The sequence below is a fragment of the Panthera tigris genome, chromosome A2 (genome assembly GCF_018350195.1).
Source record: "Panthera tigris isolate Pti1 chromosome A2, P.tigris_Pti1_mat1.1, whole genome shotgun sequence".
Classification (NCBI taxonomy): Eukaryota; Metazoa; Chordata; class Mammalia; order Carnivora; family Felidae; genus Panthera; species Panthera tigris.
In genome coordinates this window covers 56,992,825-57,020,376 of record NC_056661.1, presented here as the reverse complement: position 1 = coordinate 57,020,376, position 27,552 = coordinate 56,992,825, and the positions used below count along the sequence as shown (strand labels likewise).

General features: G+C 42.4%; 1 protein-coding gene across 2 annotated transcripts in view; it reads right to left on the bottom strand.

The window, feature by feature from the left end:
- Window positions 1-475: 475 nt before the first annotated feature.
- Window positions 476-27,552, bottom strand: part of RPN1 (ribophorin I) — a 30,630-nt gene continuing 3,553 nt past the window's right edge. For both annotated transcript variants that reach the window (XM_042962217.1, XM_042962218.1), the window contains 9 exons: window positions 27,331-27,395; window positions 22,440-22,746; window positions 14,373-14,582; window positions 12,534-12,726; window positions 8,068-8,167; window positions 6,267-6,405; window positions 5,914-6,033; window positions 2,304-2,549; window positions 476-1,090 (listed from right to left, as the gene is read on the bottom strand). In XM_042962217.1, coding sequence (XP_042818151.1) covers window positions 908-1,090; window positions 2,304-2,549; window positions 5,914-6,033; window positions 6,267-6,405; window positions 8,068-8,167; window positions 12,534-12,726; window positions 14,373-14,582; window positions 22,440-22,746; window positions 27,331-27,395 — 1,563 coding nt within the window. In that variant the 3' untranslated portion in view covers window positions 476-907. The remainder of the gene's footprint in view (window positions 1,091-2,303; window positions 2,550-5,913; window positions 6,034-6,266; window positions 6,406-8,067; window positions 8,168-12,533; window positions 12,727-14,372; window positions 14,583-22,439; window positions 22,747-27,330; window positions 27,396-27,552) is intronic.

Below are 27,552 nucleotides of genomic sequence, written 5' to 3'. Positions count from 1 at the left end.
CCTACAGAGCCCAACTCCAAAGTCACTGCCTTAGGGAAATTGCCCAATTCCCCTCTTGACCCAGATTGCGCTGGGTACTCTCCTGTAAATACTCAGAGAACCCTGTCCCTTTTCTTCATGGGGTTTTGTCACAGTTTGTGATTATGAATTTGTATTTGATCATCTGTCCTCCATAAGAACCACCTCTACCTTGTCCATCATTGTATCCTTAGTGCCTAATATAGCATGTGATGCAAAACAGATTTAAAAAAAGAAGTTTAAAAGAGCATTCACTCCACCACTCTGTTCGATGATTACATAGTCCACTTTACCTCTGTGGCCTTAAGTGTTCTAACATGTAAAATGCAGCCAACACTTGCCGTGCAAACTTGCTCTAAGAAGCAAATCCACTATTTTTCAATGAATAAAAAGCACTTGATAAAGAACTATCCTCAGAGTTAAGAAATAAGTTATGAGACTGTCACCAGAACAAACAAAATGTTCACAGTCCCTGCTTTATTTTCATTTAGCCACACACGCTTTTAAAAAAAACAAACATACACTTACAAAATACCCAAACATCAGGAAAAAACAAGGGGGCTTTGGGCTGAAACAATACCCTAGGCTTCAGAACAAAACAAAATCAATCAACTACTGAAAATTTCTTTGTTCAAAACACAAAAATATTTTGTTTTTAATGGGATTAAAGTGTTTTTGTTTCGTTTTGTTTTTTAAAAAAGGAACCCTTTAAGGACAAAAACTAAGTTTCTTGTATTGCCTGCAGCAGGGCCTGGCTTCACTTCCTTGAAGGCCTTTTGTAAAATACAGATGCCAGCATTCAGTGGCCTTGATGATCACCTCCCCCTCTTCGCCCCCAACCTGTCATCTGAAAGTGCAGCGCCCCGGGCCCACCCTGATGACGATGGGGCTACAGAGCGTCTAGGATGTGGTCGATCTTGGTGACCAGCTCCTGCCGCTTTCCAGAGATGAGCTTCTCGTTCTCAATGTATGTGTCTTTCTTGAGCTTGCCAGCCACCAGCCGCTCGGCTTCCACCGCAGACTTCAGCACGAGCTCCTTGACCTGTGCATCCAGCTTCTGCATCTCGCTTACCTGGCCGAGGCAAGAGCAGGGCAGAGCTTGAGAAGGGTCCTCCCACCCTCCCTCAGCAGGGCCACCACCTCCCATACCTACAGACCCTGGAGGCCCAGGGCAGACGGGCTGGCTATGGAAGGAGACAGGCCTGGCTTCAAATGCCAGCTCCACTCTCTACTCCTTCAAGATCCGACCCTGAGCGTCAGCTGTAGAGGAGAGTTGTGAGGATCAAGTGGGAACAGATGGGTCACCCCTGGCACGGTACCAGGGACACAGCAGGTACTCGAGGTACACTCCTCCTCTTCCCTCTGGGTGGCCAAATCAGGTCCAGGGATTCAGTTAGACAAGACCAATGGCAGCGAGATGGCAGAGAGACTGAATGTCTCCCCCGCTGTCACCAGCTGGGTGTGGGACTGAGCATCTCACGGTCACAATCATTCAACACGACAGTTATTTAGTGAGCCACAGTCCCAGGCACACTTCGAGGCTCTGCAAAAGAGCAGCAAAGACAGACTGGGCATCTTGCCTTTGCGAAGCTGCCAGGTACTCCTTGAGCACATAAAGAAAAGCTTCAGAAAGAGGGAGGAGCCATGAAGAACACAGCAAGGAGACGGTGTGCTGGGGAGCGGCATGTGGAGAGGGGGATTGTGGGAGACTAGGAGGGGCACCTCTGGCGGGGAGGGAGGCTCGTCTTCATTTACAGCCAACAAGAACTCACCCACAAAGCTTGTCCCAGGCATGGTTCTCAGCACTTGACGTGCACTAACTCATTTCACACTCTCACAACACTGAGAGCTTAAGTACTAAGACATGAAGAAACGGAGGCGCAGAAATTAGGTAACTTGCCCAGGTTTACAAAGGCTGAATCAGAGCCCGAATTCAAACGAGTGATTCTAAGTCTAGGTTCTTCTCAGTACACGCGAGCAGCCTGGAGCCTCGCCCAGGCTGGTCTCCAGCAGAGGAAGCAGCCGCTCTCCAAGCCAGCCACGTGGACAGACAGTGACGTGGAGGCTAGCAGAGCTTTCCGATCCCAGCCCACAACCGACACCCCCAAACTTCTTGTTCCACTGTGAAGATTGGCACCACAGGACCAGCCAGCGATGAGTGGGAGCTGCCTGGTGTGTGCTCTACACAGAGCAGCCCTGCGGTGCTCTAGCAGGTGGGAGACAATCCCTGGAAGTATGACCAAGCGGGCAGAGAGCCGAGCGACTCCGGCATGGCAGACACTTACTTTGTCGCACAGGTCAGAGCCCTCTGTCTTCAGCCTGGACTGCAGCAATGCAATCTCACTGGTCAGGGCCTTGTGCTCTGTCTCCAGGCTCTTCTTGCCGCTGTTGAGGGTGGACACGTCCCGGGACTGCTTGTACCTGTTGATGGTCTCATCAAAGTGACGGTAGAGACCTATTCTCTTGTTGACCAGGGTCAAGACTTGCTCTGTGATGCAAGCCACCTTCATCCTGGCCTCTGCGGCTGGATCCTGTGGGGGAGACATTGTGCATGACAACATCCAGGCCTGAGCCTGCCCCAACCTTCACCTTCCAAAAAGCACCCACCACCAGCTGTGCAAACAAGAAAAGCCATCTGAATCAAACCTTTGCTGACATTAAATCCACTCCAGTTCCGCAAATGGCAGGACTGGGGACATGAGAATGAAGGAGATGTTCACTTCAAAGTCCGGCAGGGCATACAGAGGGACGTGAAAAAAGATACTAATGCCAGAATACACCATGAAAGGGACAGGTGCGGTCCCAGGTGAAGAAAGAGAAGTCTCAATGCAAGTTAGGGAAGGCTTCCAGGATATTTATTATGTCTCTCTCCTTAAAACCTCCAAGAGTTTCCCAAGGCCCAAAGAATAAAGCCCAAGCTCTTTATCCTGCTATTCATGACCCTTTAGATGCGGTCCTACATACTTTCCAGCATTCTCTCTCACCTTGAGTCTACTTCAAAAGTCCTAACTTGGTAGCACAAAGGCTGAATCTGGTCTACAAATGGTTCATCTGGCCCACGATTATTTTTTTTCTCAATAAATTATCAAAGCTTTAAGACAGGGAAATGTATACATAAGAAACTGATCGAATAAACTGACCCATTCATTCAAGGAAGTACTCTGCAGCTATACAAAAAATAAAAAAATTTTTTTAAAAAGGAGAAAGCTCTCTATGAACTGGTATGGGTAATTCTCAGAATGTGTTTAATGAAAAAAAGAGGTACAAAAAATATGTACTAGTGCTATGCTTTGTGCAAGAAAGAAGAAATGAGAATTAAAACATCTGCTTATTTTTGCCAAATAAATCAGGGAGGATACCCAGAGAGTGATGAAATTGGTTATCCACAAGGCAGGGTTTTACAAATTCATAACCAAAATTAAATACTTAACAGTGACAGAGAGGGAAACTACAGCAAAATTCAAACAAATAAATGAACTTAATTATGTTTCAAATGAGTTAATACAGGAAAACTAAGCCAATTACCTTGGGAACACAGTACTTGATAAGACGTTCTCAGTCTAAAGACAAAAAGAACTGCTAACGAATCTTGGGACTCTACTTGGTAGATCTGGTGTTTGTGGCAGCATGACTGCAGCAATTCTGAAACTATTTTGTGTGTTTACACAATTCAACAAATGAATAAATACATTAATGTTGGGATCCAGGAGAGAAGGAAACATGGTGGAATGAGGGAGTACGGCAAGAACCCTGTGGCTTCAGAATGGAGCGAGACGTCGGTGTTAACCGCTATTTTAAATATGTTTCTCCCCTGGCTCTGTCTGCTGAAAGGCCCAGACCCAGTGATACTCCAAAAGCAATGATCACACCTAGCTCACAGATCATAGTCTCCAGGCACCATTCCACAATAAAAGGAACCAGGGCTGCCTGGAGAAAGTGAAGGATATGCCTGGAACATGCTGTTGTGCCTGACAATAAGGAAGTGCTCAAAAAAATGATGAGACATGAAAAAAAGTCCAATCAGCAACAATTAGAGCACCAAAGGAAGTAGTGCCAGTGGACAGCAGCCCATAGAATAAGGTAAGGCACAAGTCGACACAAGTAACTAGCCAACCAGGAAGAAAAGCCTTCCCTACAGTACAGTGCCAGCAAAAGGAATCAGTTTTTCAACCACCACATAACAGACTCAGACAAGAATCAATGGTAAATGCTCTAATGTATATGAGGGTATTTACATAGCCTCAAACAAATCATGTATTAATTGCAAAGAGAAAAACAGTAACTTTAACATGAAGAATAGGCAGACATCAACTTAGCCCAATAAGGAGAGTTAACATCCCCAGCACTGGGACCAGCTGACATCAGGTACCCCTGATGTGATGTGCTGCAGACACAGCAGCACTTAAGTGCATTCCTACCAAAAATGCATGGTCTGAATTTAATCAGGGAGAAACATACGATACACCTAAGGGACGTTCTACCAAACTGGTCTCTACATGCCAAATACATCATGGTCATTAAAGACAAAGAGAGGCGGTGGAGCTGTTCCAGGTTAAAGGAGTCTAAGGAAATGTGACAACTAAATGCAACGTATGATCCTCAGCTGGATTCTGGAGAAAGAAAAACAATTGCTAAAAATGTCACCATCACTGGGACCATCAGCCACATCTGAACAGAGCTTGCATGTTGGTTACCAGTGTTATGGCAATGTAACACCTCCTCAATTCGATCATCATACTGTGGTTCTATTAAGAGAATACCCTTGTCCCTAAGCTACACGCACACTTAAGTACTCAAGGAGAGGAAGGATAAAAATGTCTCCAACTTACTCTCGAATGGCCCAGGAGAAATAATTATATATAAAGAGAGAGGCCAACATTAATTGCTAGGTCTAGGTAAAGAGTATACAAGTTATTTTTACTATGCTTGCAAAATTTCCCTAACAGTGGAATTATTTTAAAGCAAAGTTTAAAAAAAACAAAAGCAGGGGCACCTGGCTGGCTTAGTCAGTGGAACATGTGACTCTTAATCTCAGGGTTGTGAGTTGAAACCCCATGTTGGGTGGAGCCTACTGAAAATAAAATTTAATAAATATATTAAAAAAAAACAAAATCAGGGGCGCCTGGGTGGCTCAGTCGGTTGAGCGTCCGACTTCAGCCCAGGTCATGATCTCGCGTTCCGTGAGTTCGAGCCCCGCGTCGGGCGCTGTGCTGACAGCTCGGAGCCCGGAGCCTGTTTCGGATTCTGTGTCTCCCTCTCTCTCTGACCCTCCCCTGTTCATGCTCTGTCTCTCTCTGTCTCAAAAATAAATAAACATTAAAAAAAAAAAATTTAAATTAAAAAAAAAAAATCAGCTTTTAAACTTAAAAAAACAGGGCTATTTTGTAATAAAACCTAGACTCAGCCCTTCCGTATGACAAGATTTGCTAGTAGCTGCCTCACTGGGCAGCCTCACCGGTCTATGCAACCAGCCAGATCAACATCTTTGCTGCCCCTCATGGGTTCCACTCAAGCCCTTCCTGTTGTCGCACAAACCGTTCCTTCCAGCTGAATGCCCTTCTCCACCTTCTCTGCCTGTCACCGCCTCAGGGTAGTCCCACCACCGAAACACACACCTCCAGCTGCCCTGTTTCCACAGTACTCACCCGCCAGTAGCGGCTGTGAGGCGCCAGTAGCACCTGCCTCATTTAACAAGCGCGCTCTGTGATCGCAACAAGAACAAGGTGTCTCTTTTCATGGTAAGGGTTAGCAGAGGCCACAGGCAGGGACAAGGCTTCTGGGGGACAGGGTTCTGCCTTGAACTTGTTCAAAGGACTGGTGCTCAGAAAAGCTAATGAAACACATGACCAAGGGTGCAAGATGACTAGCAAATGTAGGGGGAAAGCCAAAGGGTACCTTTGTGATGGAGAAGTCCAGCCTGACATAGATGATGACAGTGAAGAACAAGATGTAGAACGCAGCCACCACCAGCAGCGGCTCCTGCAGCATTAGCACCTTGTTGAACGTATAGTGGACCTGGAAGAGAGAACGAGGAAGACGGGCTCTGACAGTCTGCATGGATGCTGGGGACAACACAGGGGCCTCAGCAGGCCAACGATCATCCAGGCTGCCCCACCTACCCACAGAGGGGACTGTGCTCAAACCCCTACAGTCCAAGGAAGGAAAGATAAAGACAGGCAAGTCCCTGGCCTCCAGGACCCACACTCTGAGGAGGAAGGCCCAGAAGGCAGAACTGTGGAGCCACTTACCACGATGTCCTGAATGTGCTGTTCTACCAGATTCTTCTTATAGGCAACAATCACAGGGCGGCCAAATGTGTCCAGGTAGGTGTAGTGCAGCTCATCTGGGGCACGACTGATTTCATAGGGACTGTCAACTTGGATGTTCCTGGACGCAGGTAGGAATGAAATACAGCCTTAGACAAACTGCACTGATCTACGTACGAGGTTTATTTAGGGTTGGAGAATTCTAAGGCTCAAGAGGCCTTTCAGGGTCATGAAGTTCACACTCCACTCTGCTCCCCTCCCGGCACCAGGGACCACCAGACCTCCCAAGACAGCTAACCCGCTGCCAGAAAACCCTGAGTATCAGACCACTTTCCTGCCGACGCAACAACTATCCCCCTGCACCTTGTACTCGCTAGTCCTCGCCAGTGCTGGCCAACCCCTTGGAGTCACATAGCCCACACAGCCCTCCTGCTCATTCCACCCAACAAGAGCCTCGCCGGGACTTGAAGAGGCCCCTGAGAAGTTACTTCGAAGTACCTTCTCTTCACGTGACTGAGAACTTCTTATAAGGTATAGTGGGACAGGCTCTGTCTTTGTCTGCCTGGATCCATTCTCCCTCCTCCAGGCTCTCACACTCTAGTTTTGCTAAAACTTCCCATCCCCCATGGAATGTCTTCCACAGGAGGAACAATCAAGGTGACTCTCTCTGGTGATCAGAGTGGACACATGACCTGAGAGGCCAAGCAGATGCTCCCCTTTGAAATGAACCCAGAGCAAAGTGACACAAATATGCACATAGGTGTTTGTCACTCATGCCAAGGGCGGGTCCCCTGTGAACATCCATCATCCATGGATGGATCCATCCACCCGGTTTCCACCAACTGGATTCCCAGAGACTCTCTGGATCTGCAACTTACGCTGCCATTTTATAAGAGATGCCTTACCCTTCAAATGCAGTCCTTTCTGCTTCAACTGGCCAACGACTGCCTACCGTTTTAAGCACAGAACCCTAATACACCACCAGGACCGCCCTTTCTGAACCTGGTCTGATGGGCCCGGGATAAAACAGAGCCATTACTCCATTGCTCTTTTTTTTTTTTTTTTTTAATTTTTTTAATGTTTATTATTTATTTTTGAGAGAGATAGAAAGACAGAGTGCAAGCAGGGGAGGGGCAGAGAGAGAGGGAGACACAGAATCCGAAGCAGGCTCCAGGCTCTGAGCTGACAGCACAGAGCACAACGTGGGGTGTGAACCCACGAAATGTGAGATCATGACCCGAGCCAAAGTCACATGCTTAACCGACTGAGCCACCCAGGCGCCCCCACTGCTCTTCTTTTTTATAGTAACACAGCACAAGCGCTACCTGGCTGTCCTGACTCTGCATTTTGTCCTCTTACAGATCATCCCATCCCCTCTGGAGGCTGCACCTGTCACATACAGGGACTCTGTTTGGGGAATAGGTTTCGTAAACAGGGGCACCTGGGTGGCTCAGTCGGTTAATCGTCCAACTCTGACTTCAGCTCAGGTCATGATCTCACAGTTCATGAGTTTGAGCCCCGCATCGGGCTCAATGCTATCAATGCAGAGCCCACTTCAGATTTTCTGCCCCCCCCCGCACCCCCCCCGCCCCCGCCTCTTCCTCACTTGCACTCTCTCAAAAATAAATACATCTTTAAAAAAAAGAAAGTCCCTACGGGCCTCTCAGTCAAAGGTATGTACTGAGCACCTATTCTACACCCCTAGGACACAGTTTCCCCTTGAAGTACCACAAGGCCACCACCAGAGAAATGGGAAGCCAAGGAAAGGAACAGTCACACTCACTTGGCCCCCTCAGGCAAGATAATCTTCACTGTCAGAGAATCTATCACTTGCTCATCAAACACATGGTCCACAAACCTCATCTTCAGTGCATACTGGTCACCTGAAGAAAGAGCAAATACACGCAGTGATGTGAAAAACAGAGAAAATGGCACAGGAGCTAGAGGGATGCAGAGGGTATGGACGCTCTCATCTTCCAGAGAGGAATGAACAGATGCCATCTGAAGTTAACGGACTAGGAGACTCTGGGAGACAGAGGTGTGGTGGCAGCATGGTTTTGGGTCTTCACCGATTTCTACAGAAAGAGCAACAAGATGGCAAAACCAAAACCCCATGGAACATACTTACAACAAAACTGGATAAACTAGGGATCTCCACAAACCCCAAAACACAGAGGAGTCACAAAACACCAACAGTCACACAACCTGCACATTATTAGTAAGGCCACCAGTGTCTGTAGAGGAGGAAGAAGGAACCAACAGGGCAAGTGACAGACCTGAGAAGAGAAGAGCCCCAAACAAGACATATTCACTAGAGAGCGAAGCAGGCCAACTGGAGAAGAGCGGCCAGAGCTCTGAGTCCTCCTCCCGCAGTCCCACATAGCAGAGAGCAAAATGGGCCCACAGACCTGCCAGTCTAGAGGCATCTAGCCCCTGAGAACTTGGAAAAGCCATCAGAGCTCCCCTCCAAGGACAGCACCATACACGGAGGAAAACAAAATCAAGCCTAACAGGAACAACAGAGCTACAGGACACCGAGCCAGGGCAGGCTCCGAAAGCAAGCCACCATTTTTCATACTACATTAAATCAAATGTACAGTTACGATACTTCCTCTTAATTGCTCACATTAAAAATGAGCAACAGGGGGCGCCGGGCTGGCTCAGTCAGAAGAGCATGCCACTCCTGATCTCGGGGTCGTGAGTTCGAGCCTCACACTGGGTACAGAGATTACTTAACTGAATAAAAAAAAACTTTAGGGGAAAAAATGAGCAACAAAAAAGGATAAGGGTGCCCCTCAGTCTTAGAGTAAGTTATGTTTTTAAAAATTACTAAAAAAGACAACATCCCTACAGAAAATGAAAACATGCCAGAAATTCATGCCACAAAACTAATCAAAACTGTCCTGCTTTTTAAAAACAGACTAATGTTAAAGGTATTCTAAAAATGACACAAGTCATGAAAGAGTAATATAAACAAGAATTCTAGAAATTCAGAAATGACAACTCAGAAAAAAATTTAGGAAATAACTTTTAGAAATTAAAAAAACTGTCTTAGAAATGAAGGCTAAGCTAGAAAGAACAGGAGTGAATAAACACAACAGGTAATGTCTTCTAATAAATCAAAAGTAAAAGGAAGCAAAGTTTTCAATGAAGGAAAGATTCAAGAGAAATTGCCAAATATTAAAAAACAGGCAAAGACTCTGGGGTGCCTGGGTGGCTCAGTCGGTTAAGCGGCCGACTTTGGCTCAGGTCACGATCTCACAGTCCGTGAGTTCGAGCCCCGCATTGGACTCTGTGCTGACCGCTCAGAGCCTGGAGCCTGTTTCAGATTCTGTGTCTCCCTCTCTCTCTGACCCTCCCCCGTTCATGCTCTGTCTCTGTCTCAAAAATAAATAAACATTAAAAAAAAAAAATTTTTTTTTTAAATAAAAAAAACAGGCAAAGACTCAACATAAAAATAATCGGGAGTGCCAAAGGAAAAAACTTACAAAAAGATTTAAAACTGTAAGTTGAAAAACCATAATGCAGACCCAAGAATAGCAACCCAGAGCAACCACTGCCAAGATGTGTTCTAGTAGAAGTATTAGGATTTTTTTTTTTAATGTTTACTTTCAAGAGACAAGCATGAGCAGGGTGGGGCAGAGAGGGTGACATTGAATCTGAAGTAGGCTCCAGGCTCCGAGCTATCAGCACAGAGCCCAACACGAGGCTTGAACCCACAAACCATGAAATCATGACCTGAGCCAAAGTCAAGACGCTTAACTGACGGAGCCACCTAGGCGCCCCAAAAGTATTAGATTCTAAAGAAAGAATCCCTTTCAATATTTAAGACTTAGAAGGGAAGTGACTCACAGAGGGGAAAAATTAAATCATCAGACTTTGACAGCAACACTTTATACCAATAAGAGTGTAACACATGTAAGATACTCCAGGAAAGATGTGTAAGCCAAGGATTTTATATTCATCAAAGTGACTCATATGTACAAAAGGCACAACCTGTTAACATGTAAGAACTCATTCCTACAAGCCCTTCCTAAGGAATCTACTAGAGAATGAGCTTCAGGTCATCAAAATGAATAGAGACCTTATCAGTCGATGTAAAAACTGATATGGTGAGCATTAACTACACTTACTGCAGAGCTAAGACCAGAGTTAAAAGCGGGGAGCTATGCTGTGTAACAGCTATTTGTTCTGATGATATATACATAGTATACATGCAGCACACCAAAAAATGGGGTAGAGGGGCACCAGAGTGGCTCAGTCAGTTGGGCATCCAACTTCGGCTCAGGTCATGACCTTATGGTTTGGGAGTTCAAGCCCCATATCGGGCTGGCTGCGGTTAGTTAGCACAGAGCCCACTTTGGATCCTCTGTCTCCTTCTCTCTCTGCCCCTCTCCCATCTGCATTCTCCCTCTCTTTCTCTCTCAAAAATAATAAACATTTAAAAACTTTAAAAAAAAAAATGGGGCAGAATGGGGAGAGGATATTCCAAAAATAAATAAATAAGTAAACTAACTCTTTTCAGTAACCATATTGGAAGTGGCAGTGTGATCGTTTTTATTCTGAGACTGTTGTGTAGCAGGTGTGGGATAAAACAATTGTGGAATGCTCTAATTCTGTCACCTTCTCTGTCCTTCAGAACAAGAATTCTCAGTATGGAACTAAGTACAGATATAACAGGAACAAAATCCCTATAGCTCATACTGTTAAGTAACTATAAAACTTCATAATTTTGTTTATACAAAGACATAATATATACTTAACTCTATTAACTGAAAAGGCCTAGAAAAAAATTTTTTAAGTTTATTTTTGAGAGAGAGAGAGCAAGCAAGCATGCTCGTAAGTGGGGGAGGAGCAGAGAGATGGGGGAAAGAGAGAATCCCAAGCAGGCTGCACACTGTCAGCATGGAGCCCAACGTAGGGCTTGAACTCATGAACTGTTAGATCATGACCTGAGCCGAAATCAAGAGTCAGATGCTTAATTGACTGATACACCCAGGCGCCCCGAAAAGGCCTAGAAATTGACCAAACTAAGCGCAATGAACATTCCTAGTTCTCAGGTTGTGGTCTTAAAACACCCTTTTCCACAAGAAGAAACCAGAGCTTTAAAGAGAAAAAGCTGATTCCAGGTCTGGGACAGAAAATAAACAAGTTGAGGAGTGCCTGACTGGCTCAGTCAGAAGAGCATGCAACTCTTAATCTCAAAGTTGTGAGTTTGAGCCCCACTCTGGGTGTAGAGATTACTTAAATAAATAAAACTTAAAAAAAAAAAAAAAAACAAGAAATGAAAATATACAAGTTGAACCAAGAATGTCTTTTCATAAGACAGCAAGGAAGGTTAACAGCTATCAATTTGCAAGAAATACAGAAGATACAGGAATACACTGAATAATATAGGAATAATACAGGAACCACATTTTGAGTAAGCAGTCAGCAAAATCCAGACTGGAGACTACACTACCAGTGGCTCAAGTTCTTCAACAGATAAACTGTATTCCACACACACACACACACACACACACACACACACACACACACACAGGAGGGACTGGATTATTAGAGACTGATAAGACATCGAATTTTTTGAAAGGGCAAGACTAAAGTAGATTATCTAGAGAAGTACACTTTGGTGATAAAGCTATGAAGAAAGTCAAGAAAGTGGTTACCAAGAGTCAGGATGGTAACTACGGTTGTGGGGAAGGAAGAGGTACATGGAGAGCCTTTTGGCTGGCTGGCAAAGTTCAACTTCTTGACCTGAGTGGTGTTTACAAGGTGTTCTAGTCATTTACTGAGCTATACATCTGTTTTGTATGGTTTTCTACATTCAATTTTGTGTTTAAAAGATTTTAAAAAGAAAGACTTGAAGAAAATATGGCCAAATCATTATAATGATTAGTTCTGGGTGCTCGCATAAAAGTGCTTATTATTCTGAGTTTTCCTTAATTTTTTAAATACCTCAAATTAAAAAAAACTTACGCAGCTCTGTCTTATGATGGAACCGGGGGTTAGAAGGATTTTGACTAGGCTGTGTGAACTATTATATGCAGGCATTACTTTTACAACAGTAATTTATCTCCACCCATGAAAAGTTGTTCCTGCTATCCCAGCCTTCCAAAAAATGATAATTCTCTCTTCCCATCAAAAACGACTGGTAATTCTCAAAACAAACGAACACCAGTAGAAATAAAAATGCAGGAAATGAAAGATAATGATAGTCTCTCCCCTAAGCACTAAGTACTAAAGACTGACCCAAATTATAGAGGTACTCATAGCTTGGGAGGTTGTAGCCAACAATGTAATGAGTCTTCCACCCGCCAAACAGAGGGAAGCGAGGCCGGATTTCCATCTCTACAGAGTCGTCCAAAATAAGGAGGTGGCTGGTGGAAACGTTGCCAATCTCATCCCGGTAGTAAACATCCTGGGCAGCAGCAGGGAGGATGGTCTGCAAAAGAAGGGACATGCCTGAAAGCCTCCAGAAACTTACTCACAGGAGATGATCCTAATGACAGAAAAGATTTTCTACACCAAGAGCCTCCTTGTACCAATACTTAATTAAAACAGTCCCCAAACTGGAAACAACCTAAAAAGAGGTCTAACTACCATCCCCACACCCAAGGCTTCAAAATTTCTAGATATTGTAACTATTTCTCAATCATGGTAAATAGCCAAATTCTCCTGAACAATAAATAATGAAGAGAATTGTAAATACCTTTACGAATACTGAACGATTAATACAAAGATAAAAATAATCTTTAAACTACTCTGCAGGGAGAGAAACATGAAAATGGAAGAAATTACATCAAATCGCTAGGTGGCAGGGTCATGGAGGGTTTCTCCACCTCTTTACTGTGGCTTCCAAATCTGTAAGTATCTTTTCGTAATCAGGAAGAAATAATGCTAACACTTCCATTCACATAATGAGCCCTTCTATAAAACAGAAGAACAGCTGACCCTTGAACAACATGAGTTGTTCATAAACTGCATGAGTCCACTTATATGTGGATTTTTTTTCAGTAAATACAGTACTTAAACGCCATGTTCTCTTCCTTATGATTTTCTTAATATTTTTTTCTCTAGCTTACTTTGAGCTTACATAAGAATGTAGTATATAATTAATACATACAACATACCAAACAATGTCATAATGGATTGTTTATGTTATCAGGAAGGCTTCCAGAAAACAGGAGGCTATAAGTAGTTAAATTTTCAGAGAGTCAAAAGTTATACACAGATTTTCAACTGTGTGGGGGGCTAGCACCCCTAACGTCTGTGTTTCTCAAGGGGGTTTTCTTTTTTTTTAACGTTTATTTATTTTTTGAGACAGAGAGAGACAGAGCATGAACGGGAGAGGGTCAGAGAGAGGGAGACACAGAATCTGAAACAGGCTCCAGGCTCTGAGCTGTCAGCACAGAGCCCGACGCGGGGCTCGAACTCACGGATGTGAGATCATGACCTGAGCCGAAATCGGACACTCAACTGACTGAGCCACCCAGGCACCCCTCAAGGGGGTTTTCAACTGTGCATGTTTTCAGCTTTCCACTGTACACTCTCTTATTTACAAGACAAAAAGTATATACAACTTCATATGCAATATAATCACGTATCTTTTTAAAAGAGCATTAGAAAAGAAAAAAGAAATATTAAAATATGAGCAATAGTAATGTCTGGGTGGTGGTTTGGTCTTCCTTTTTCTATTATTCAAGTTTTCTTTTAAAAACATGGCCTACTTTAGGGCACCTGGCTGGCTCAGTCATTGGAGTATGCGACTCTTGATTGCAGGGTTATGAGTGTAAGACCCATGGTGGGTGTAGATATTATTTAAAAATAAAAATAAAAAAACCCCAAAAACAACAAAAACTAAATAAATAAAATCATTAAAAAAACAAACAAACACGTGGCCTACATATACAAATGGGGGCACTTTTTTTTAAAGATTCTTTCTGCTGGTTCTAACACTGTGAGCTCAACTACTTGAACACCAAACAATCCCAAACAACGGTCAATATTCAGATACTTTAAAAAAGCAAAAGAAAGGGCAGATATGATAAAATGATACTTTCTCCCACTGTCTGGTTGAAGACCCCATACCTTAAATGAGCGGATGGAGGCTATTCCACTATCTGGCTGTCTCTGGTAATCATAGCGTGAAAAGGGCCCCTTCAGCACAGCCCCTGTATGCTTCAAGTCCACATTTTCTTCCACAGCAATGTTACCCCAGTGAGAGACCTCGATGACTCGGGTCATGCTGGTGATGGTCAGGAAAGGGCTGTTGTTCTCATAATGTACTTTAAAAGTATCCTTATAAAGGAAGGAAACAAGTGACAAATGAATCAATACTAGTTTCAAATAAACTGGAGACAATCCATGTATCAGCAACAGAATGGTTAAATTATGGTATATCTACTGTGGGCCACATTCTAAAATGACGCTTACTGGAACTTTTTACTGGCATACAGAAATAAACATTCAGGATATATTATTAAATAGAAAAATAGGATACACAAAATTGCTTTAGGTTCCAACATAAGTATCATTTGTGGGTTTTTTTATTTTGTTGTTCTTAATATGAAATTTATTGTCAAATTGGTTTCCATACAATACCCAGTGCTCATCCCAACAGGTGCCCTCAATACCCATCACCCACCCTCCCCATCATTTGTATTTTAAATTTTTTTTTTTTTAACGTTTATTTATTTTTGAGACAGAGAGAGACAGAGCATGAACGGGGGAGGGGCAGAGAGAGAGGGAGACAGAATCGGAAGCAGGCTCCAGGCTCTGAGCCATCAGCGCAGAGCCCGACGCGGGGCTCGAACTCACGGACCGCGAGATCGTGACCCGGGCTGAAGTCGGACGCTTAACCGACTGAGCCACCCAGGCGCCCCTCTTTTTTTTTTTTTTTTTTTAATTTTTTTTTTCATTTGTATTTTAAAAACAAAAACTTCTATGCTCCACTCATCTTATAGCCACCATATGAGTAAAAGGACAAAAAAAAAAAAAAAAAAAACTGGAATGAAATACATGAGAATCCCAAGTAACAGTTATAGATTATTTCTTTCTCCTTGTACGTTCTATTTGCAAAATTTCTACAATGAGCTTTTTAAGTTGCCTTTTAAATAATTTTTCCAGTTTTAACATAAAATGAAACCTTAAACTATAATAAAGAAAAAGTGTGACTAGGTAATATTCATGATCTAATAAAGACATGATCTCTACCCAATGAGCTAGCAAATAACCTCAAAACTGAGGATGATTCATAACATTACTGAATTTTTCTAGCACATAAGAAGACTTATAAAGAAAAGTTCATGGAAGACTTTTTCAGCTAACACATATGGAGCTAACATGTTATCTGGTAGTCACTTTTATGAGCTCTAAACAAATGTATGATCATTTAATGCTCAAAACAACACAGTGAGGTACTACCCATCTCATTTTACAAATTAAAAAAACCGAGGCCCAGCAGTTTTAACATATTCAAGGTCATAAATGAATCTAAGTGGCAATACTAAGTCTTCGGGTCTTCAACTCTGTAGTTCTGGCTCCGCACTCCTCCACAGTAAATACTGCCTCCCAATGACATCTCAGAGAATTAAAGGAAATACTTTTGGCAATTCCTCCTCCACTTTGCCAATTTCACCACTGAAATTAGTATTAATTCCTCCCAATCACTAAGTAATATAAATGCCCCTCTATGAATACACACCTGGAACCTTAAAAAATGGTATCTAAAAGGACAGAAGGATCAAAAAAATACCCTTCTTCCCCAAAAGACCATGAAAAGGACACTGTATTCATTCTCATATATCCTACTACTTTATTCACTCATTCTAGGACTGGATTTTTAAAAGTTCAACTTCATCCATATCGTATTATTTAATGCCAATAGTGACAAGGGTGCAAGGAAACCAGCAGTTTCTGACTGCTGATGCCATGATAAATTGGCTTAACCCTTTGAAAAACCACTTGGCAATATGCATCAAAAGATTTTTAGGGGCACCTGGGTGGCTCAGTCGGTTAAGCATCTGACTTCAGCTCAGATCGTGATCTGGCGGTTTGTGAGTTTGTGCCCCACATCAGGCTCTCTGCTGTCAGCATAGAGCCAGCTTCAGATCCTCTGTGTCAGCACCCCCCCTCCTCCCCCACTTGTGCGTGCGGATGCCCTTTTTCAAAAATAAACATTCAAAAAAAACATTTTTAAATGTTCATATGCCTTAATTTAAAAACTTTTACTTCAGAAAATCTATCCTATGGCTGACAAACACATGAAAAGATGCTCATCACCCAACATGAGGGAAATGCAAATAACTACAGTCAGGTATCATCTCACAACTCTTGAGAAAGGCTAAACTCAACAACACAAGAAACAGGTGTTGGTGAGGATGCGCGAAAAGGGAACCCTTGTGCGTGCACTGTTGGTGGGAACGCAAACTGGTGCATCCACTCTGGAAAACAGTGTGGAGGTTCCTCAAAAAGTTAAAAACAGAACTACCTTATGATCCAGCACTACTGAAACTACGGGGTACTCACCCCAAAAATACAAAAACACCAATTCAAAGGGATACATGCACCTCTATGTTTATAGCAGCATTATTTACAATAGCCAAGATATGGAATCAGCCCAAGTGTCTGTCAACCAATGAATGGATGAGATGTGGCATACACATACACAACATAATATAGTGCTTAGCAAAATAAGTCAGCGAGAGCAACACAAACACAAAACAATCTCTCTCTCTCTCCTTTTGAGAAGAAGGGCACTGCCAGCACAAAGACCCATGCAGGGCTTGAACACATAAACCATGAGATCATGACCCAAGCTGAAGTTGGATGCTTAACCGACTGAGCCACCAGGCACCCCAAGAAACAGGTTCTTAACTATAAAGAACTGGTGGCTATCAGAGTGGAGGAGGGTGGGGGGATGGGTTAAATAGGTGAAGGTGATTAAGGATTACACTGGATGCAATGAGCACTAGGTGTTGCATGGTTTAATCACTGCATTGTACTCCTGAAACTAATACTACACCGTATGTTATCTAACTGGAATTAAAGTAAAAACTTTAAAAGAGGGGCGCCTAGGTGGCTCAGTCAGTTTAGTGTCCCACTTCGGCTCAGATCACAATCTCACGGTTCGTCAGTTCGAGCCCCGCATCGGGCTCTCTAGCAGCGTGGAGACTGCTTCAGATTCTCTCCCTTCTCTCTCTGCCTGTCCCCTGCTCTCTCTCAAAAATAAACAAACATTTAAAAGAAAATCTACTCTAACAATATATAAAAAGTCATATGCAAAGATATTAACGTTATAGTATTAAACTTTTTTTTTTTTTAATTCAAGTTAGTTAACATACAGTGTAGTAGTGGTTTCAGGAGTAGAACCCAGTGATTCATCACTTACATATAACACCCAGTGCTCGTCCCAACAAGTGCCCTCCTTAATGCCCATCACCCATTTAGCCTTTCCCTATCCACCTCCCCTCCAGAAACCCTTAATTTGTTCTCTGTGTTTAAGACCTCTTACAGTTTGCCTCCCTCTCTATTTTTATCTTATTTTTCCTTCTCTTCCTCTATGTTGATCTGTTGTGCTGCTTAAATTCCACATGAGTGAAATCATATGAGACTGATCTTTTTCTGACTGGCGTATTTCATTTAGCATAATACACTCTAGTCCCATCCACGCTGTTGCAAGTGGCAAGACTGCACTCTTTTTGATTGCCAAGTAATATTCCATTGAGTATATATACCACATCTTCTTTATTTGGGCTCTTTCATAATTTGGCTATTGAGTTCTATTTTTTTTTTAATAATTTATTTTTTTTCAATTTACATCCAAGTTAGTTAGCATATGGTGCAACAATGATTTCAGGAGTAGATTCCTTAATGCCCCTTATCCATTTAGCCCATCCCCCCCCACACACACACCCCCCCCCAGTAACCCTGTTTGTTCTCCGTATTTATGAGTCTCTTCTGTTTTGTCCCCCTCCCTGTTTTTATATTATTTTTTCTTCCCTTCCCTTATGTTCATCTGTTTTGTTTCTTAAAGTCCTCATATGAGTGAAGTCATATGACATTTGTCTTTCTCTAATTTCACTTAGCATAATACCCCCTAGTTCCATCCATGTAGTTGCAAATGGCAAGATTTCATTCTTTTTGATTGCTGAGTAATACTCCATTGTATCTATATACCACATCTTTATCCATCCGTCGATGGACATCTGGGCTCTTTCCATACTTTGGCTATTTTTGACAGTGCTGCTACAAACATTGGGGTGCATGTGCCCCTTCGAAACAACACACCCGTATCTCATGGATAAATGCCTAGTAGTGCAACTGCTGGGTCGTAGGGTAGCTCTATTTTTAGTTCTTTGAGGAACCTCCCTACTGTTTTCCAGAGTGGCTGCACCAGTTTGCATTCCCACCAGCAGTGCAAAAGGGATCCTCTTTCTCCACATCCTTGCCAACATCTGTTGTTGCCTGAGTTGTTAATGTTAGCCATTCTGACAGGAGTGAGGTGGTCTCTCATTGTGGTTTTGATTTGTATTTCCCTGATGATGAGAGATGTTGAGCATTTTTTCATGTGTCAGTTGGCCATCTGGATGTCTTCTTTGGAGAAGTGTCTATTCCTGTCTTTTGCCCATTTCTTCACTGGATTGTTTGACTTTTGGGTGTTGAGTTGGATTAAGTTCTTTACAGATTTTGGATTCTAACCCTTATCGGATATGTCATTTGCAAATATCTTCTCCCATTCCGTTGGTTGCCTTTTAGTTTTGCTGATTGTTTCCTTCACTGTGCAGAAGCTTTTTATTTTGATGAGGTCCCAATAGTTCATTTTCGCTTTGGTTTCCCTTGCCTCCAGAGACATGTTGAGTAAGAAGTTGCTGCGGCCAAGGTCAAATCTGACGTTTAGGTCTTTCATCCATTTTGAGTTTAGTTTTGTGTATGGTTTAAGAAAGTGGTCCAGATTCATTTTTCTGCATGTCACTGTCCAGTTTTCCCAGCACCACTTGAAGAGACTGTCTTTATTTCATTGGATATTCTTTCCTGCTTTGTCAAAGATTAGTTGGCCATACGTTTGGGGTCCATTTCTGGGTTCTCTATTCTGTTCCATTGATCCGAATGTCTGTTTTTGTGCCATAGTATTAAACTTTTTAAAACCTAACTGTCCACCATATAGGAAACTTGGCAAATATACTGTAAGATACACTAAATCATAGGATCTTAAGTGGCTATTAAAAACGGTTTACAAAGGTAATGTAAAATGTTTACAGAATATCCTAGGAGGCAAAAGTATCATGCAATACTTTATACACAATATGATTCCCACATTAAAAAGTCCCTATGCTTAGAAAGGACTCAGTTACGACAATGTCAAAAGTGGATGTCAACTGGCATTACATTTTCCTCTATATTTGCCAAGTAAGTATCTCATGAACATTTTATTATTTTAAAATGAAGTAAGAGGGGTGCTTGGGTGGCTCAGTCGGTAAAGTGTCCAACTTCGGTGCAGGTCATGATCTCTAAGTTTGTGAGTTTGAGCCCCACATCAGGCTCTGTGCTGACAGTTCAAGAGCCTGGAGCCTGCTTCAGATTCTGTGTCTCCCTCCCTCCCTCTCTCTCTCTCTCTGCCCCTACCCCACTTGTGCACACACATACATGCGTTCTCTCTCAGAAGTATTAAATGAATAAACTTTTCAAAATATATAAAAATTGTTAAGTAAATAAAATAAAATGAAGTCAAAAATCCAAAATATTCAAAATTTAAAAGCCTATGTAGGAGAATAAACAAACCTCTGTCCTTAACATGAAATGAATGGTCACTCAGTTTTAAGAAAAAGAAATAAATATGCAGTTAGAGGAAACACAACCCACAGAGTGGCCAGTCCCTCAGCTCCAGAAGTACGAGCCCCCAGGACTCTCTATCCACATGGTAACTACACCAGGAATCACAGAGCGTCACTCTCACTCCCCCACAAAACCCATGGGGCCACAGTAAACACAGGGTGCTAATTTTAGAGAAATGGGGGAACATAAATACATTTACTACAGTCTACATATATTCATAGAAAAAAAAATTAGAGGGGTGTCAGGGTAGCCCAGTCGGTTAGGTATCCGACTTGATTTCTGCTCAGGTCATGATCTCACCATTGTGAGATTAAACCCCACATCACATCAGACTCTGCACTGAGCACGGAGCCTACTTGGTATTCTCGCTCTCCCTCTCTCTCTCCCTCCCCTGCTCACACTCTCTCTCTCGAAAATAAATTTATAAACTTAAAAAAAAAAAAATTTAGAAAAATAAACCAAAAACTAGTATACATGGTCACCAAGAACAGACAGAAGGTAAAAGTGGAAGCTAAAGTTCTCCCAATATACCATCATTTTATAAAATTAAATTAAAATAAATTCTTAACAGTTGAAAATGACCCAAAATGAATAGCCCTAACTATGTCAAACTGACATCTGAGAAAGAAATAATTATTTCAAGTGACATTAGAACTATTTTGACTGTACATCCTCATTAACATATGTTCTAAACACAGAGATGAAAAGAAGTCTTAAATATCCATGTTATTTTTTTTTTTTAATGTTTATTTTTGAGAGAGCAAGTGAAGGGGAGGGGAGCAGAAGATCCGAAGCAGGCTCTGTGCTGACAGCAGAGAGCCCGATGTGGGGCTTGAACCCATGAACCATGAGATCTTTACCTGAGCCAAAGTCAGGATACTTAACCAACTGAGCCACCCGGACACTCCTCCATGTATTTTATTTTATTTTTTTTTCCTCCATGTATTTTAGAGATGATAAACAAGTACATGGGTTGAAATGACAGGATTCCTCCCAAGATTTGGTTTAAAATATTACAGCAGAGGAAAAAGAGAGCGCTCAAGTGCAGTAATATTGTGAAAACCACTGAATCTAAGTGATAGGTGTATGGGAGCTTATACTATTTTCCATACTCCTGGATATGTTTGAACTTTCCTGTAACAACAAAGTCTTTTTTAAGCCTTGACTGCTCCCTCTGTATTTAAGGCCCAACGCCTAGGCTCAGTAAGGCAGACTGCCTTATGACCCCAGCAGCCACCCCAGCCAGCACAGCGCCCGGTCTCCCATCTCCAGACCTCTACCCACAATGCCTTGTCCTTCTCCCCCAACCCCCACTTCAGCTCTCCAAATGCTACCTCCTTATTTTGTATTATTATTTTTTCATGTGAGTATATTTGCTAACACTGTGCTACACACAACTGCCCACCGTCCCTGGAAGCTACTTTATTTGTTACTCTAGTCTTGGAGGAGTCATTTAGCTTCACCGAGTCTGTTTCCTCCTCTATACCTAGAGGATAAAAACAAATATTTTAACTATGTTTTTTAACTATGATTCAATGAAATGAATGATCATACTGAATACACTAACTACAGAGCCCAGGACAAAAGACAGTCAGCAAGTTGTTCTCCCTTCCCAAATCCCCTTCTCCTCCACTGCCTGCATGCATTTAGGAAGTTAATGCCTCTGGGCTCACATTTAATTTCATGTGATGGGAGTTCTGTTAGTATAAGACTCTGGGCCTTTTTGTCCAGAGGACCCATACACCCTAATTGTAAATTTGAGAGGGATGGACAAGGCATGTTCTGTCCAGCTCCTCTTCTCCGTCTGGCATACTTGCCCACAGGCAGTTTGAGATCTCACTTCATCTGTTGGCAAGACTTCCAAGGGGAGAGACCTGCCTTGGCCCATCTTATTTGTACAGACACTACTGTCTACATTTGGGGTTCGGTATTAGGAAACCTCCTGCAGTACCTGCAGATAAACTCTGTCTCCTTCAACCTCAGCAATCTCTAGTAATCATTGTCATTGGCTAATATTAGCCTTTGTCAGGTCCTAAATTCTTATGCAGTAATTCGGCTCAGCTCATGTGTCACTGCCTGAAAAACTCCAAGTTGCAAAATTTATAAGGTTCATTTGCCATGTTTTTCCTTATTAGAGCCTTTTGAAAAAATCCTCCTAAACCTCCGAACCCCTATCTGTACTCCCAAAATGAGAAAGGTGACCCCCATGGAGTCATTTCACAGCAGGTGAAACTAGTAGTTTCACAGCCAGTCAACTAGCAGTCACTCCAGAAGAGACTCTCTGAAGGAAAGAGAGACAGAATGGACTCCACACAAGCCTACCTGACTATAAGCAGGGATGTCTCTGAAAGGTCCATAATCCAGGACGTCCTCAGAGCGCGTGGGATTCCCCAACTTGGTGTAGCTCTCCACATTTCGGGAGGCAAGCTTCACACGCATCGTCTGTGTCTTAGTCGGATAGGGAGAGTAGAAATAATGGTTCCCCTCGAACACTACAAACTGTTTCTCTGACTGGGTGATCTGGGTCGGATACGGCTGAAGCACATGGGTATAGACTGTCTCCACGATGACTGAAACCTTGGCCCCAGGATCGAGAGCAACCGGGAGCTTGACTGTGAAGAATCTCCCACTGGAGGAAGAACAAGGCAAGAGAATTAAGAGATGAAGGGTTTTTGAAAACCGGGCTAGCAACTCAAGGTCACAGCAACATTTTGTACCAAAGACAAAAGCAGTTATCTTCAAGAGATCACCTTTAACCTACTAATTTAAGCCTTTTAAGACAAATGTATGGGTATTATTTCAAAGTTGTTTATAATAATAATGGAGTACAAAACATAAAAGTCCAACAACAGGATAATAGCTAAAAGCATTACAGCAGAGGAATTCTGGCAGCCACTAAAAAAGATGTTTGGATCTGTAGAGATATTAAGCATTTCCACATCCGATGCAAATAACAGAAATCAGTTTACAAACAACACAGTATGATTCCTTCCTAAAGTATAAACATATAAATATATGTGAAGAAAAACATTACAATGAATGTTTCTGAAATGTTAATGGTAATCGTCTCGTGGAGGTTAAGCTTCATTTTGTTATTTTTTTCCAATCCGTTTTATGAGCTTGTTATCACTCTAATAACTAAAATAAAAATTAAGCTACTAGCATTTTAAACAAAAAGAGATGCCCTGGAAACTACTAAAATCCAGAAGATATTAACTCAAAAATGAACCTGAGTTTTCTAAGCCAGGAGATAATTTTTGGTAGACTCAGAAACCGTCAGTGGAAAATTAAAGGCATTTAACATGCTTCCATGCAATTTGTCCTCCAAGGTCAGAACGTGGATCACTTTTGCTGACACACCTTGAAGAACTGACATGTGTTCATCAGTTACACCATCACACATCCTATCCCTACTCTAAAGTACCCACTCAAAATAGAAGCCCTACACCTTTTCCGAGGGTAGTCTTAACCAATTCTTGGCTTCAAGTTGCTTCTCTTCCCACACTGTGCCCTGAGCACTAAACTCCTATTTTCAAATGTTCACTAGACAGCTCTACTGACCACTGAACACACCTGTATCATTCATGATCCTGATTCCTTACTCTGTTATTACCACCATCTAACCATTTCTAAACCAAACCCTCTGGCATGTTCTGATGCCTCACTCTACTCCATCCTCAATATCTGGTTAATTCTGCCTTAGAATGTCACTCAAATTCATCCCTTCCTGGCTTTCCACTGCTGCCCACCTCAGTTCAAGCAACTCTCCCTTGCCTAGATCATTGCATCTCTCCCTAATTAACCCCCAAACTCTTTCTCCCTCCAGCCCATCGACACAATGTGACACAACCCCACCTTTTCACATGACATGTCCCAGCAAAACTGAATCTCACTTTAACAACCTTTCAGTGCTCCAGGGTCATCATTAGAAACATCAATTCTTACTGCAACTCAGAAGCACCAGCTAATGAAGGTGTCTGGTTGATAAAAGGCTGGGCAGACAGCACAGAGCTGACTATACTGGTGTATAAGGAGATTTTTTCACGGATCAGAACAAAGATATTTCAGTGGTCGCATTAGGGCTGCAGGATAAATGACTTGTTTAATGTTCCCATTAAGCTTTACATAGATTAATAAATTTAAAATGATCCCATTGATATACCATTACATAAAATTTTGTATGAATGAGCAAATGCATAAGAAAAAAACTGTTATTGGGGCACCTGGGTGGCTCAGCCAGTTAAGTGTCTGACTTCAGCTCAGGTCATTATCTCATGGTCCATGAGTTCAAGCCCCAGGTCGGGCTCTGTGCTGACAGCTCAGAGTCTGGAGCCTGCTTCAGATTCTATTATCTCCCTCTCTCTGTCCCTCCCCTGCTCCTATTCTGTCTCTGTCTCAAAAATAAACATAAAAAAAGAGAAAGAAAGAAAGAAAGAAAGAAAGAAAGAAAGAAAGAAAGAAAGAAAGAAAGAAAGAAAGAAAGAAAGAAAACAATAATTAAGTCATATTCTCATTTTTTTTTTTTTAATTTTTTTTAACGTTTATTTATTTTTGAGACAGAGAGAGACAGAGCATGAACGGGGGAGGGTCAGAGAGAGAGGGAGACACAGAATCTGAAACAGGCTCCAGGCTCTGAGCAGTCAGCCCAGAGCCCGACGCGGGGCTCGAACTCACGGACCGTGAGATCGTGACCTGAGCCGAAGTCGGACGCTTAACCGACTGAGCCACCCAGGCGCCCCTCATTTTTTAAAAAATTCAAAACTAATGAGAAAAGTTTTTAAAACTCTGCCAAGCAAAAAAAAAAAAAAAAAAAACACCACACACACAAACAAAAAAAACAGAAACAAACAAACAAACAAAACCTCTGCCAAGCAGGGAGACCGAACTTAACACTTTCTAAATTGTATGGGGACCAATAGCTGTAAGGCTCAATGGTTTGCTAGTTAAGAATCAAATTATTTTTCTTCTTTTTATGATAAACTGCAGCATAAGCTAAAGCTATTTGCCTGAGCAAACAGGATTTCTTAGCACTACTGGCATTTGTGAGTGGAGAACTCTCTGCTGGGAGGAGGGACTCATCCTGGGTATTATAGATGTTTAGCAGCATCCCTGGCTCTACCCACTAGATGCCAGTAGCACCCCTCAGCTGTAACTAAAAATGTCTCCAAAGATTGCCAAATGTCCTGGGCAGGGTGGGAGCAGGACATGACCATTCCCTCCCCCAGTTAAGAATCACTAATCTAGGGGCACCTGGGTGGCTCAGTTAAACGTCTGACTTCGGCTCAAGTCATGATCTCACAGCTCATGAGTTCAAGCCCCATGTCAGGCTCTGTGCTAACAGCTCAGAGCCTGGAGCCTGCCTCTGATCTGTGTCTCCCTCTCTCCCTGTCCTTCCCCTGCTCGCTCGCTCTCACCCTCAAAAACAAAATAATAAACATTAAAAAAAAAAAAAAAAAAGAATCACTAACCTAAAAAATTTCTTTTGGGGCTCCTAGGTGGCTCAATTAGTTAAGCATCTGACTTCGGCTCAGGTCATGATCTCATGGTTCGTGAGTTCAAGCCCCATGTTGGGCTCTGTGCTAACAGCTCAGAGCCTGGAGCCTGCTTCGGATTTGGTGTCTCCCTCTCTCTCTCTCTGCCCCTCCCCGGCTTGCACTCTATCGCTCCCTCTCAAAAATAAACAAACATTAAAAAAATTAAAATATGGGAATGCAAGCTGGTGCAGCCACTCTGGATAACAGTATAATATGGGGGTTTCCTCAAAAAATTAAAGATAGAACTACCCTACAACCCAGTAATTGCACTACTAGGTATTTATCCAAGGGATACAGGGATGCCATTTCGAAGGGGCATATGCACCTCCATGTTTATAGTAGCACTATTGACAACAGCCAAAGTATGGAAAGAGCCCAAATGTCCACCGACAGATGAATGGATAAAGAAGATGTGGTATACATAAACGACGGAGTATTACTCGGCAATCAAAAAGAATGAAATCTTGCCATTTGCAACTATGTGGATGGAACTGGAGGGTATTATGCTAAGCGAAATTAGTCAGAGAAAGACAAAAATCACATGACTTCATTCATATGAGGACTTTAAGAGACAAAACAGATGAACATGAAGGGAAACAAAAATAATATAAAAACAGGGAGGGGAACAAAACATAAGAGATGCTTAAATACAGAGAACAGAGGGTTACTGGAGGGGTTGTAGGAGGGGGGATGGGCTAAATGGGTAAGGGGCACTAAGGAATCTACTCCTGAAATCATTGTTGCACTATATGCTAACGAATTTGGATGTATATTTTATTTATTTATTTTTTTTAATTTTTTTTTTTTTTTAATGTTTATTTATTTTTGAGACAGAGAGAGACAAAGCATGAACAGGGGAGGGTCAGAGAGAGAGGGAGACACAGAATCCCAAGCAGGCTCCAGGCTCCGAGCTGTCAGCACAGAGCCTGACATGGGGCTCGAACTCACGGACCGTGAGATCATGACCTGAGCCGAAGTCCGACGCTTAACCGACTGAGCCACCCAGGCGCCCCTGGATGTATATTTTAAAAAAATAAAATTTAAATAAATAAGTAAAATAAAAATAAAAAATGTTTTCTTCCTACATCATTCATTCAACAAATATTTCAGTGCCCAGTATACACCATGCAACATACTGATAACTGCTGAAGCTGTGTGATAAGATATACGAGGGTTCTGTATTCAATTCTTCCTGCTTTATATGTATTTTGGAAAATATCCTTAACAAAGTGTTTTACAGTAACTAAGAAGTGCCAGGCCCCTTGCTGGGTGCTGAGGTTAAAGCAGAGAACAAGGTAAGCCCAACCCCAGCCTTCACAGAGCTCAGTCTACCTCATGCAAAGAAACATCACTTTCAGTGCCCTGAAGGCTCAAGAAGAGGTAAAGGGGTAAGAGCTACCTGCACTTTGGAAAGAGAACGGTAGCAACAACAAATGGGTGGCTATTTGTTGAGGCCAACGGCCTGGAGTTCTCACATACCAGCTCTCCACCCATTGGCTGGGGATCCCTATCCCCACAGGGATTAGCAGACTACCACACACTATATTAATTGAAACAGCCTCTAAAACACCGAACACTGTATTTATTTCCGAAGCAACTATCCTACCTTATGATTCCTACCGCGATCTGATAACCTGTAACAAGAAAAAGATATGCAGATACTCTGTTTGGTAGCTTACCTTTTACCCTTAATTTTGGTTTCTCGTACTTCTAGATTGTTCTCTTCCTCATCTTCTCCCTTCACCTGTAACAGGACAGAAGAGGTTATTCTTTTTTTTTTTTTTTTTTTTTTTTTATGTCTTTTGTCTCTAAGTTTGAGTCAACAATTAACTAACTGCCTCAGAATGTCCACAGTGAAGTACTCAAACTACCAGAACTTTTTAAAGACTGAATTCTGGTTT